A 15,057-nucleotide genomic window follows, 5' to 3' on the forward strand; every position below is an offset into this window, starting at 1 on the left:
GCATTGAAAGCAGTGCAGGTACATAGATCTCATGCATATTCATTGGGGAAATCCGAAAACCCGACTGGATTGCAGCCCTCAAGGAGGGACTTTGAGATCCCTGTTCTATGGCATAGGAGTCGTCGCATCTCAATCATGACACCTTTTACTTTCCATGATGAGATCTGATGACCAACATCAGCTACCAGTGTCCGATCTATGTGAATTTGAATCTGCGACTAATGGACTTTTTTAAGCCAGCTAAACTTGGAGGAGTCTGAGAACCAGGAAAGTCCAGTTCAAATCCCAGCGTAGCTCCTGATCGTGGGCAAATGATTTAAAGCTCCATTACCTCAAGTACAAACATAGATTATAAATCTCCTAGGGTCAGGAAAATACCTTCTGTACCTGAATGGAACTCAGCAACAGCTGAAAAAGGGTTTGCACTTAATCCAACACTCCACCCCCTTCCTCAAATAAAGATAGTCCTTTAACAGGGCTGGTGTAGATTGCTGGGCAGGTATTCCTTCAGACTCGGAGGATGGTCATTAATGCTTTCTTCCGCTAAACATTTGTGCCATAAAAGAAGGCCTTAGTGAGGTCAGCCTCTAAAATATCTCATTTAGACCCTCTTATATTAGCTAATTATTGTCTTAAAAATTAATCAAAAAAGAGAAGCTTCACAAGTGGAGGACTACATAGAAGACTGGTCTTTTTCTGCCTTGAGGAGTGGCCTAGTGACTAGAGCTGCTGCCTCAGCACCCTGAGGCTTTGGGTTCAAGCCCAGTGTCACTCCTTTTGACCCTGGGCAAGTCTCTTAACCCTCCATTGCCCCAGGTAGAGGTGAATTGCTTGTTTGTTCTTTCTAGAAATACTAGGACTAGGGGCACGTGACAAAGCTACTAAGTAGCAGATTTAAAACAAACTGGAGAAAATATTTCATCACACAATGTGTAAAGTCTGGAATTCATTTCCAGAGAATGTGATGAAAACAGTTAGCTTAGCGGAGTTTAAAAAAGGTTTGGATCATTTGCTAAAATCCACTGCTTATTCCTAGGATAAACAGCATAAAATCTGTTTTACTACCTGGGATCTAGCCCAAGTACTTGGGCCCTGGTTAGCCATTGTTGGAAGCAGGATACTGGGCTTGATGGACCTTCAGTCTGTCCCAGTATGGCAATTCTTATGTTCTTCAACAATAAATTAGAAAACTAAATGGTTAATTAAATAGTTAAAAAAAGCAGAACCATTGAAAGGTCAAGCTAAATTGTGTCTTTCTTAAACTTTAATAGTACTTAAATTAAACTGACAGGAACAAGTCTCAGATTGCGGAGTGATTTTCCCACATTGGAATTTCTTCCAAGAGAAGAAAGAGGTTTATCTCTTTACTGCTGATGACATCACCGGCTTGGACCCATCCTCCCTACCATTATTTAAAGTATAAATACATTATTTTATTCAAAATCCAATTCTTTATTAATATCTTATTATTTAATCTACTGTGAATCTTTAAACATTTCATCAACTGGTTAGGGGTTCTCTAGAAGAACTATTAAAAAGAACTACAATTAATCTTGACACTCGGAATCGATAGCAAAAAAGTGCTTAGACTTTTTTAAAGTGCACTGGTGCTTTAAAATACTTCAAAGATACTTCAAAAAAGTGCTGTAGTGCTGTAAACGGTTTTCAGTTGATACGAACTTTTCTTTTTTTTTCAATTCTTTATTCATTTTTCATCTTACAACAAGTGCACAACATTACATCATTTAAAACTTTTACACATCACTTGAATTTCTTTCTATTATCATCGTAAATACATAAATTTATTCCCTTCCCACCCACCCTTCCCTCAATTATTTCAATCAAAAATATCATATAAATATTCAATTAATTTACTAATTCAGGATATGATTTAATACTTTTCAGCGCTTCTCAAAAGCGCTTGTGTGCATTTCATAAATCTTCAAAGAATCAAAGTCCTTAGCTTTTAACTTTTGCTCTTTCTGAAACCAAAGTGGTCGCTTATATTTATGTCTTCTTATGTTCTTACCATAGCTACATTGTCAGCCCATCGAAACAGACAGGGGAAATACTTAAGAGTACCTGATTAGATTGTGAATTGATTTTGAAGGCTTAGATGGTTTCACTAATCAGTGGTCTATCAAATACAAAGAAACTTGAAGCTTGAATCAACCAGACTTTTGTTCCTGTTAACATTAATGATTTATGCTATTATCTAGGTCAGAAGAAAAGATCTGTGCTGTCAACGGCTTTTTCATCATCAAATTGTAATAAATATAAACATTTTGTTATTTGATGAGGGACTCTTAAGCTCGCAGGCAAGATTGGTTTTGTCTTTCCTGCAAAAGAGATGTCTGGGTCACATTGGCCAAGGCATGTCAAGTTCTTGGTCTTTATTAACAGGTCTGTTACAAATTCCCTTTGTTCCTATCTATATCCAACCACTTGGATTCCTGCTTAAGAAAGTGAAGCTTGGGTGTCAGCTTAACACAGATGGAATCAAGATCTGTTGCGAGCTAGGGTTAGATCAACAACTGAAGCAGCAGATGGATTGGGCTGTCTTTGCTTAGGGCAGGGGTGTCAAAGTCCCTCCTCGAGGGCTGCAATCTAGTCGGGTTTTCAGGATTTCCCCAATGAATATGCATGAGATCTATTGGCATACAATGGAAACAGTGCATGCAAATAGATCTCATGCATATTCATTGGGGAAATTCTGAAAACCTGACTGGATTGCGGCCCTCAAGGAGGGACTTTGACACCCCTGGCTTAGGGCATGGCTTATTTTAAACCCTTTAAAGATTGAATTACCATTCCGTAAGCATCTGAAGGCCTGGCTCTTCTCCAGAACGTAACCCCGTCCCGCTCCTGGCACTCTCACACCAACCTCTCTTCTCTCATACTTATATAATTCCACTGGAGTTCCGTTCCTTCCCTAACCATGTAAACCGTGTCGAGCTCCATCTGCGGAGATGATGCGGTATATAAACCCAAGATTTAGATTAGATTAGATTAGATTAGAATTGTTTTTAGTAAGGAAACTTAATATGAGTTTTGATCCTCTGGGTATCATTAGACACACATGCATTACCTATAAAATCATAAGTGCAAACTTTGGTGATGCGTGTACATTTTGCATTAAATAAGCAAACACACTATCAATAGATTCAAGATTCTTTATTTTTGATATACCGTCTATAAAAATACATGTCTAGACGGTGTACATTATAAAAAAAATTATAAAAACAATTAAAGGAGGCAAATAAAAAATGGTAGTTTATCAAATGTTGAAAATACTGGACAAATTTAAATTAACATACATGAAACGAAAGGATAGTAGGGGAGGGAGAGGTTATTTAAAATACATCGAAGTAAAAAAGGACGGTAAATGGGGAGTGGTAAAAACAATAGGAGGGGATCACTTAAGAAGAAGTGTTAGATATTTCAAAACTGCATATGAATCAGGAAGTTAGAAAGTGGAGGCTGATGCTAGAGAGTGAAAGCATCTTTAAAGAGGAAAGTTTTAAGTTTAGTTTTTAAATTTTTCGAGGGAGTTCTCTAATCGAATGTCGAGTGGAAGGGCATTCCACAAAGAGGGGGCAGTAACTGAGAAGATGGATTTGCGAGTGGTGCCATGAAACAGTTCCCGCATTGATGGTATAAAAAGTAAATTTTGATTATTTGATCGGAGGATCCTTGATGATGAGTAGGGGATCAAAAGTTTGTCTATAAATGCCGGTTGATTAGAGTTTTTCGTTTTGAAAGTGAGAAGAAGTATTTTATAGGAAAGACAGTGAGAAACAGGTAACCAATGTGCTTTACGAAAAAGAGGGATGACATGATCAAACTTTTTAGCATGATAGCATAGCAAAGCCCTTTTTCTGGCACCTTCTTGTGCTTTGTAGTCTTTTCCCATGTCTTGGAATCAAGAATTCGATGATAGTGATTTATGCTACAATCATAGTCGCCCCGGATGACCTCTGCTTGAGTTTTAACATCTGTAAAGGTTTTTGAAACTGCTGTAGCAATTGTGCTGAAATTCTACAAGCATATTTTGCCAACAGTGGAAAGATTTCACTAGTTGGGAATTTTGGCATTAACTTGCACCTTTCTCGTTAGTTCAGGATGAATTGCATTCAGGTACTGAAGGTATTTATCTGTCCCTGGAAATTAGAGCAGATATTCTCCATTCATAAATGGGTTTTCCCAAGGCATCTGTGGAGACACTTTGTCCTAAAACTTAATAAATTGGGCATGAAAATATATGAAATAAGGGTTGGTTTCAGGCCAATGGCTCCCTGCGCCTTATATGAAAGCCTTTTGTTTTGTAGGGCTTTTATATGGCAAGGTTCAGGTCCTGATGGTGTAGTAGGGTGGGGCCCAAAGTTTTTTGATTTGTTGGTTTCCATGTTTGGAAACTGTTGAGAGGTCACAGGAAGAAAATTGGTGCTGTTGGCATCATGAGCCTCCTCCCCCAAGGTACGTTAGATAGATTGTGAGCCCACCGGGACAGAGAGGGAAAATGCTTGAATACCTGATTGTAAAAAAAACCCCGCTTAGATAACCTTGATAGGCGGTATATAAAAAATCCTAATCTTAACTTCCTACACAAAAATTCCCTTGTTGAGTCTTGAAATGCCATTCACTGAGATTTGTTGAGAACCACCAAAAATGGAAAGCAAAACCATGGCATAGATATGACGCTTAAGGAATGAACTAACATTTCTTTACTTTTTTCCCAGATTTTTGCCGATTACACATCCAAGATTTATTCAGACTGTTCCAGAACTAAGCATTCGACCCAGGTATCAAGACTTTGTTTATAAAATGTCTTTATTAAGTTTCAGTTTACATATATGCCAATTTTTTTTCTCCTAAACTTGTTTGCTGCCCCTTGTAATCTATTGTGATCATTCAAAGCTAGTGGTGAGAAAGATGCATACATTTTACCTTGCGAGAAGCAGCCTACCTAGACACGTTTTGTACAGGAAAGTGATCAGTTTGTGCTTATATTTACATTCTAGAGAATATTTAGCAGATTTTACAGCCAGGGTTAAAATTTCACTATGACAATGGAATTAGCTTAGCTTTACTCACAGGAGACATCTTGAGGGATCTTTACAGCCATCACTTTGCCATCCTTTCAATGAGATGTTTTCTCACTAGTAGCTTGCTAGGACATGGGTCGAGACATGTAATGGATCTGCTGAAACTCTAGTCCAGTGGTCTCAAATTCACGGCCCGGGGCCACATGCCCGCCAGGTACTATTTTGAGGCCCTCGGTATGTTTATCATGATCACAAAAGTAAAATAAAACAGTTTCTTGATCATCTGTCTCTTTAGCTATAAATGACATTAAGACTTAGCCAAAAGGAAAGATTTATAAACTATAAAGAGTTTTACCTCATGCAAAATTGTCATTTCTTTAATAAGATATTAACTATTTTTTCTGAGGCCCTCCAAATACCTACAAATCCAAAATGTGGCCCTGCAAAGAGTTTGAGACCACTGCTCTAGTCTAATCCATTCCTAAAGTTTCTGTATTCTTCACGGTGACATGTCAAAACCGCGGAGGACAATGGCACTCCAACAATCCTGCACCGACATTTGCGCGCAGGACAAATGTGCGCTGCCGCTTTGAGGCCTTCCCTTTTGTGCTCTAAAGGGAGGATGTGTGGGGGCATACCCCCCCTACACTGAAAACTCCCGAAGACCGAAAATGGGAAGGAGAACGGGAGTTTTCAGTGTACTGTGGGGGGGTTCCCTCCCAATGGGAGCATGAGGAGTTCTAACTGTAGTTGGGGGTTCCCTCACACCCCTCACTGCATAAAACGAAAGGCCTCGAAGCGGCGGTGCACATTTCTCCTGCGCTCAAATGTCGGTGCAGTATTGTCGGCGCGCCACTGTCCTCCGTACTTTTGACGGTGTACCATTCTTCACATGTTCTCTGTCTCAGCTTTTGGCTTACCTCCAGCATGGCATGATTGGTTCTTCATGTAAGTCCTAGTTTCTCCTTTTTTCACATTACTGACATTGATACTGTATATAATCCATTAAAAATGCTAAATAAATAGTGCTATTGAGTAATTGCCAGAACATTTGTGAATAATGTACAGATAATACTGACTGCCACCACCCCTCTCCCCTCCACACACACACCAAGATCTAACAAGAATGCTCTGGTGGTCTAGAGTAGGATAAGCAAGAATGATTCCTAGTTACTTTTGCCCATACCAGCTCCAGGTTCAAAATGTTGACTGCAATCTGCAGCTGTAGTTTTTTCAGTATTATCACTAGGATCCTGACCCCTAGCGGTCACTAGACTGCTGCTTCAGATTGCGGCCACTTCTAGTGTTATTACTGTGATGGCCGCCATTTTGACTATTAAGTTGACATGAGCCTGAGCGGCTCAGAAGGGGGCTGTTGCCCCTAGACTACTGAGGCATCCTGAGGTAAGTCTTGGGGGAAGGGAATAAAGGAGATTGGGGGGGCTTTTGAGGACCTTAGATGTGGTTGCGCATGCTACATTTGGGATCATAACCCATCCCGGAAGTACCTAGGTGCATCAAAGTCACATATCTCAGTGGGATCATGCAGGATGCTGTGGCTGCAGCCAAGCAGTTGTTGCATAAAAAATTGGTAAGCTCTGGTGTGGATGCTCTTGGCAGAGACCTTTGGAAGGGATTTCTTCAGGAGAAGGATGCTGTAGATGGGGTGGGCTTCAGGAGGGATGGATCACAAATAGGCAGTCACACAATCACTCAAGAATGGTTTTATAATTTTGATGCCCGTTTATTGCCAATACTTGATTAAACCAGCAATCTAACAACAGATGGTATGGGGATGGAATTTGATGTACCGCCCTTCTGTGGTTACAGTCAAAACGATTTGCATATTGTATGCAGGTGCTTTATTTTGTATCTGGAATAATGGAGGGTTAAGTGATTTGCTCAGAGACAACAAATTGTCAGTTCCCATGGTTCTCAGGCTACTCCTCCCATCCTGCAAACTGACAACATTTTACTTGCAATGGACCTAAAGGTGTCTCCCCCCTTCTCCTCGGAAATCCTCATGTGATACGAATGCAACACAAAACAAAACCCTCTAGTTCTTGATCCACCCTGCTAGTCTCAAGTCAGAGACGGTAGAAGTCTGCCCAGCACTGATCCTACTTCCCAATTGCTGGAGTTACCATCAAAGCCCATTCCAGCCCATCTAAATCTGTTTTTTTCCATAATTGGGACACAGATTGTAGAAGTCTGCCCAGAACTGGCCTCACTTCCCTACTACTGGAATTGCCATCGAAGCACAGACAAGTTTTGTTTTGATTCTATCTTTTTTCTATTTGAAGATCCCTTATGTTTATCCATTGCATTTGTGAATTCCAACACAATTTTTGTCTCAATCACCTCCCCTGGGTGTTTATATTCAATTGCCCTGCCTTGCACCCAGCCCTTCTTCCATCCTTCCTTTCTGCCCAGCTCTGCACCCAACCTCCAATGCCCACTGCAGGCCTCCCTTAAGCCCTGGTGGTCCAGTGGTAAGCCAGGACAGGAGCGATCCTTTCTGTGTCCTTTCCAAGCCACCTGTTAACCACCCTGTCTCCCTCCCACTTCCCGGACCCGTTGTAGTCCTCCCACGGGCCTGCCTTAACCCCTGGTGGTCCAGCGGTGAGACGGGACAGGAGCAATCATACCGTGTCCTATCCTAGCCAACTGTTAACCACCCTACTTCCTTCCCGCCTCCCGGTCCCCTCTACAACATACCTTTGAACCCTGGTGGTCTAACAGTGAAGTGGGGCAGGAGCGATCTTCCTTCCTTTGCTCCTGCCCTGTGCCGAGCCGTGATCAGAAATGGCTGCCACAAGTTCCCGGGGCTGTCTCATGAGACCGTGAGAATTTGCAAGACTGCTGCAGGAACTCCCAGCAGCAATTACTGATTGTGGCTCTGCATGGGGCAGGGGCAAAAGAGGATCATTCCTGCCCCACTTTGCCGCTAGACCAACAAGGTTCAAAGGTGTGTTGCAGAGGGGTCGGGGAGGCGGGAGGGAAGCGAGGTGGTTAACAGTTGGCCAGGACAGGACGCAAGAAGGATCGCTCCTGTTCCGGCTCACCACTGGATTACCAGGGCTTAAGGCAACCCGCAGGAGGCCTGAGATGGGTCCGGTGGGGGGCGGGGGTGCACACAGACCTGAGGACCCAAATATAAACAGACCCCCTAATTTTGGGGCCTTTTTTTATTTTTATTTTTTTTTTATATTAACCCAGATAGTTTGTATTTATTTATAAACCACCTTTTCATGAAGAGATTCAATCAAAGCGGTTTACAATACATTGAATAGTAATCGGGTACTCTTAAGTATTTTTCCCTATCTGTCCCGGCAGGATCTCAGTCTAACTGTGGCAAGGAGGCAATGGAGTGCTAAGTGACTTGCCCAGAGTCACAAGGAGCAGGCTGGGATCAAACTCATAACCTCAGTGTGCTGAGGCAAGAGCTCTAATCACTAGGCCACCCCTCCACTCCACCATGTAAAGTTATTATTGCATTAGTAACATTTTTTTTTTTTTTTTTTTTAATTATTTTTTTATTCATTTTCAAATTTTACATGAAGTGTACAAAATATTGAAATACAACTAATGAATACACAATATCACTTTTATATCTAATACATAATATTCTAAACATATTTTTATCCCCTCTCCCTCCCCCCACCCTTCAAGTACTTTCCAATCCTTCATTACATATTGTATATCATATTATAGCATATTGTGTAAAAATTATTTTCACTACCCCCCCCCCCCTTCGTGTGTGTCACAAAGAAGATATTGAAAAGAAGAAGAGAAATCCTACTAATCATTCACTACAATATTTTGTCAATGGCCCCCATATTTTTATAAATTTAGGATATATCCCTCTTTGTATTGCTATTGCTCTTTCCATTTTGAATATATGACATATTGTATTCCACCAAAATGTATAATTTAGGTTTCTATAATTCTTCCAATTGTTGGTTATATGCTGAATGGCAACCCCTGTCATGACTAATAAAAGCTTGTTATTTTCTGGTGAAATTTGACTTTTTTTTCTCATCATCATTCCAAATATCACTGTATCGTATGATATTGCTATATGATTTTCCATCAATTTATTAATTTGTGGCCAAATTGCATTCCAAAAACTTTTAATGCATTAGTAACATTAATAATTTTAATCACAATTAGGCTTTGCCTAACAAGGCTTAACCATACTTGTTAATAGCAATTCTGTTGATGGAGGACAGGGACCGCTTTGATTAAAACCAAATGACTAAATCTACTAAGAAAAGTAGAAGAAGAGACAGGTGAGAGATTCTGGATGTAGTAAGAAAGTTTTTATCAAATTCATGCTTTTATCTGCAGAAATCTGAGCTGAACTGCTCCCGATTCAGGCAAAGCAATGATCAAGTGTTTTCTTTTTCTTTAATGAACAGTGAATTGAAGGGGGATGGCAGCACAGCGTTGACTCACGGAATGCAACTCGCCGAAAGACTTAAATCTTACAAAGCAGGGCAGGAAGTCACCTGCTTTGTTTTTAAGGTGAGACCTTTGAAGTCGGTGATTTTGGCTGAAGTGGTCCTGTTTGATTTGCCATTTTGATTTCCAGGATGCCACTATTACAGCTACTAATTATTTCTATAACGCTACTAGACACATGTAGCGCTGTACATCAAAACATATGAGAGAGCTGGTGTTCCCAGCCCATAGGGCAGAGCAGCACCACCTACTTGCCAGCTTCTGAATCCACTAAAGTTCCAGGAGGAACCCTTGTGCATGACTTCTGACTTTAGGACCTTGGCTGCAAAAACCAGACTAAGAACAGTATGACAATATTTATTAAAATAGGAGAAAAATCCTTAGGTTTTTGTGAATAAAGGCAATGATTCCAATTCAGCTAGAAGAGCAGAGCAAAAGCAGGAACTGTTTTGTGTTATCCCACACTCTGCATTTAAACTATTACCACAGAAATCCAAGCGAGTTACTTAGCAGTAATATCGATTATCTGTACACTGCATGTACCAGGGCCATAAATGAACTGGACAAGTAGGACATGCACTGTATATGTTTCTGTCTTCTGTGTAGCTTTAAAGGATATAATCTGGTCCCTATCCTATTGTTAGAATCCCCTTGCCATCCTTATACTCAACCCGAGTTTAAAAAAAAAACTCGTAAATTCAAACATAACATAAAATATGTCCTAAAACTTTGCTCAAATTTAACATAAAATATTATGCATTACTTTTTTAAATATGCAAGGAAACCATTTTCTTATTATTAACATTGTTATCTTAAATATCAAAGTCCTCAATATATTTTCGTAGTGCATCATTTCAAATTATGTAAAAATCAGACATCTTAAACACCAAAATATTGAATAAGATAAGGGGGTGGGATTTTGAAGGATTATAATTGACAATTGTTATTAATTGGTATATGGGTGGGAGGGGGGGCTTCTTATATAAGAATTTATTTGAAGTAACATAAATTGGTATCTGGGAGGGTGGGATGGGTTTCTTTATATAATTATTTATTTGGAATAATATAAATAAGAATGTCAAGTGATGATTTAAGGTCTTTCTGAATGATTGTTGTACACTTGTAATTTTTTGAAAATGAATAAAGATATTTAAAAAAAAAAAAAAAAATGTAAAAATAATGAACCATCTACAAAACTAGAGCTCGGTTCTGTTCCTCGATTGTTCGTCCTGCAACTGAAAAAGACTCTGCTGGTGGCAAAGAGTTCCAAGCAGAAAGGGAAAGGGGGACACAATCTGGTCCTCCTCCCCAGTCAATTATTTTCTGTCCCCACGTCGACATATTGATTCTGTGCCTTCACCATCCCTGCAAATGTCTCATTGTCCCCATCCTTTTGTTTCACATCCCCTTGACTTTATCGATTGTGTTTATAAGGCGCAGGCTGAGTATATCTGACAGTGTATTTTTGTTGCCTATCTAGAAGCTCACAAGCAGAAAATCAAGGGAGGCGTCTTTTCAGTCAATAATCAAATCTATATTCAGACTAAGTTGTCCCAACAAGGATCCCAGTTTTGGCATATGAAGGACACCTTCCTCGGGGGACACTTGGGTGGTTGGCACAGATTCCAAAACACACGACTCACAGCCAGCTCTAAGAGTGGGAAGAGAGGGCTGTGAGCTGGCTGTGGGTCATGTGGGATCCGTGTGAACCACCGAAGTGTCCCCTGAGGAAGGCGTCCTCCATAACGCCAAAACTGGGATCCTTGTTGGGACAACATCATCTGAATAAAGATTCGATTATTGGTTGAAAAGACACCTCCCTTGCCTTTCTGCTTGTTTGCTTATATCCCAAGGTGAGGGGTTCTTACATTACATTAGTGATTTCTATTCCGCCAATACCTTGGTGGTTCAAGGCGGATTACATAAGATTTATCAGGAGTTACAAGAATTGTAAATTTACATAAGAATCGTCATAGGAATTACATAGAAGTTATATAAGAATTGTCAGGAACTTGAGGCGATACAAGTTGGGTAATTAGAAACATTTTATTTTATTTTTTTAAATTTTTATTAATTCATTTTTGAATTCTTACAACAAGTGAATTAAACATATTATAATTAATTATCATATGGCACTTGTATTTACAAACAACTCCTCTTATAATATAGAATAAATCCCCCCCTTTTGTTAGTATTCCTATTTCCATATGATATACATTCCCCATCCCATCCCTATATATCTACTACCCATGTGCTAAGATATCTGATCATTAGAATAATTAGTCAATGGTTCCCAAATTTTTTTAAAATTATGAAGATTCCCTTGTTGTAATGCTAACACCTTTCCCACTTTATATATATGACAAACTGAGTTCCACCAAAATGTATAATTTAATTTAGTATAATCCTTCCAATTTTGAGTAATTTGTTGCATGGCGACCCCTGTTAATATTAATAATAACTTGTTATTATTTGCAGAAATCGGACTCTTGAGTTCTCATTGCTGTACCAAATAATATAGTGTCATATGAGAGTCCTACATGGTTTTCTAATAATTTATTAATTTGGGGCCAAATTAGTTTCCAAAAAGCATTTACACAGGGACAAAAAAAAATTAAATGATCTAACGTCCCAACTTCTATTCTAGTGGTATCTATCTTTTGTAAACGCGTAGGGGTCCATAAAACTCGATGTAACAAAAACATCCACGTTTGACTCATAGATGCTGACCTTGTAGACCTTAATCTCCAGGACCAAAATCGTGGCCATTGAGACGCAGAAATTGTCTGTCCAATCTCAATACTCCAAATATCCCTAAGTCCAGTTTTTTTTTTTTATATAAAAATCCATATAACAATATATACCATTTAGATTTGAAAGGGGTAGTGGGTGGAGATTGAGAAGGAACTGGTTGTGTTAAATAGGTTTTATGTATTTTTTGAAGAGTAGGGTTTTAGTTTCTTTTTGAAGGTTTTGTAGTCTGGTCGAGGACAACAGATTGGTTCTTTTGATTGCCTATCTAGAAGTTTGCCACAATCTGTGTGTTTTCATAGTATATACTGTCATACTTTTTGCTGTAGTTATTTGTACATTTCTCTCTCAGTTGCTACATTTCATGATAGCTTGGTTCAGCTATAAAAATTATACTCATATTTAGTGCACCACACATACTCACACACGCACTCACTCACTCACTCTTTCTTGGTTAATCTATAAGTTGCTACCAGCTGGTGTCCTTATTGCTGTTCTAGACTAAATCTACCTCTCTAAAGATTTTTACTATCTTAGTTCACATTTCAAAAATCTGTCCTGTTTTTTGATTTTTTTTTTTTTTCCTGCTTGCAGTATAATCGCATAAAGAAACATTTACAGGTAGAAATCTCCCCAGATATTCAAGGCAGAGTTGAATACTTGCTGCTTTCTCATAATCCCAAGGTAAGTAAGCTTGTATTGTTGATTGTGCTTGTTGAGGGTTCGGTGAGAGAAATCCCTTCAGGGGCTCTGATGATGTGGTGTACATCCCCGAAATCGGGTGAAATGTGAGAGGTGGGTTGATGCTGTGCATTCTGCCTTTTAGCCAAGGAGCACAGAACCTGTCTACGTCATATGTTGCCCCTTCTCCCACCCATCTTACTGCATCTCCCGCAGAGCTCTTGGTGTGTTCTAGATTCATATTGATTGAGGCAGGAAGGGAGAATTCTGTCTTATGCACTTGAACTTGGGAACTTAGTCCTGGCCTTAAATCATTCTTGTACATTGATTGATGTTCCAACAGAAGAATCAGTTTACTGAAACAATATAGTCAAAGCGATGACAGTTTGATGCAATGCACTAGTGTTTGGATTATTTCTGTGTTCAGTTCCAATGTAATAACCCTTGAAACTTGCAAAGTTCCTTCCAAGAGGTACTGCAGATCACTGGTCTCGGGGTTCTCTTACTTGTCTGGAACAATCCCTGCTCTGTTCTCTCTCATGCTCCTTCCTCAGCACTTCTGGATAGTACTGTTTTTTGTTTAAGCTTCCCAAAGATGGTCTAAGATAGGAGTGGCCAAAAGGTCGATTGCGATCAACTGGTAGATTGCGAAAGCAACGTGAGTCGATCGCGTTGCCTTTGCGTTCTATTTGCTTCTCGACTCAGAAGCGCCGAGCCGACCAACTTCCCCTACCCAACGTCAATTCTGACATCGGAGAGAAAATTCCGGGCCAGCCAATCGCTGCTTGGCTGGCCTTGAACTTCCTCTCTGACTTCAGAAATAACGTCGGGGAGAGGAAATCTGGTCAGCCCGACGCTTTTGTGTGGGGAAGCAGGGAGAGCTTGGGGCGGTGGTGGTTTGTAGGCCTGTTCCCCGATGGCTGCGGCAGTGAGAAGAAGAAAGAAAGAAGGGGGAGCAGGGAGACAGACAGAAAGAAGGGAGAAAGAAAGAAAGGGGGGACAGGAAGACAGAAAGAAAGGGCATGGAGAGAGAAAGAGGGGCAGGGAGACAGAAAGAAAGGGGGAACAGGAAGACAAAAAAAGGGGGCATGGAGAGAGAAAAAGAAAAAGGGGCAGGGAGACAGAAAGAAAGACAGAAAGAAAGGAGAGGGGGCAGGGAGAGAGGAAGAAAAAGTTGGCGGAGGGAATGAGGTTTGGAAGCATATACATCATGCTGAAAGAAGGGAAGAAATATTGGATGCACAGTCAGAAGAATAAAGTGCAATCAGAGACTAATGAAATCACCAGACAACAAAGGTAGGAAAAATGATTTTATTTTCAGTTTAGTGATCAAAATGTATCCGTTTTGAGAATTTATATCTTCTGTCTATATTTTGCACTATGCCCTCCTTTTACTAAACCGCAATAGCGGTTTTTAGTGCAGGGAGCCTATGAGCATCAAGAGCAGCGCAGGGCATTCAGCGCAGCTCCCTGTGCTAAAAACTGCTATCGCGGTTTAGTGAAAAGGGAGGAGGTATATTTGTCTATTTTTGTATAGTTGTTACTGAGGTGACATTGCATAAAGTCATCTGCCTTGACCTCTTTGAAAACCCGCGGAATATAAATGATAATTAGCATTTTCTCTGAATACAGTGTGCTTTGTGGTTTGTTTGTTTTTTAATTTTATTGTTGGTAGATCATTTTGACTTGGTCATTTTAAAAGTAGCTCGCAAACCCAAAAAGTGTGGGCACCCCTTGTCTAAGGCTTCTGGATAGCACATGGTACAGGACCAGGCTGCATAAAAGTCATCTCCCCCCAAAAAAAAAAAATCTCCAGTAGGCCAAAGGCAGATTCCCTGTTCTGGCAAATAAAACAAGTGGAATTCTTTCATATGCCACAGAGGGATCCACAAACCATAATTAGATTGAGACGTTGGAAAAATAGGAAGACTGCATGTCAGCACATCAAATTAACATTTTTTGGTCCTCAGTAATATACAGCTCAACCAAGTTTTTGTTAGGTGAGTTGTAAGCTTGGAAACCCAACAGGGTAAATTAAGCGTAATACATCCCTGGACCTGTTTAAGTGAAATGCTGTAAATGAAGTCGTACTAATGTGATCCCAAACAAAAGGTAG

General features: G+C 40.0%; 1 protein-coding gene across 2 annotated transcripts in view; it reads left to right on the forward strand.

Moving 5' to 3' along the window:
* PDCD11 (programmed cell death 11) overlaps positions 1-15,057 on the forward strand; it is a 173,050-nt gene that overhangs the window by 86,743 nt on the left and 71,250 nt on the right. For both annotated transcript variants that reach the window (XM_033940618.1, XM_033940617.1), the window contains 3 exons: positions 4,740-4,802; positions 9,467-9,572; positions 12,855-12,944. In XM_033940618.1, coding sequence (XP_033796509.1) covers positions 4,740-4,802; positions 9,467-9,572; positions 12,855-12,944 — 259 coding nt within the window. The remainder of the gene's footprint in view (positions 1-4,739; positions 4,803-9,466; positions 9,573-12,854; positions 12,945-15,057) is intronic.

This window comes from Geotrypetes seraphini, chromosome 4 (assembly GCF_902459505.1).
Source record: "Geotrypetes seraphini chromosome 4, aGeoSer1.1, whole genome shotgun sequence".
Lineage (NCBI taxonomy): Eukaryota > Metazoa > Chordata > Amphibia > Gymnophiona > Dermophiidae > Geotrypetes > Geotrypetes seraphini.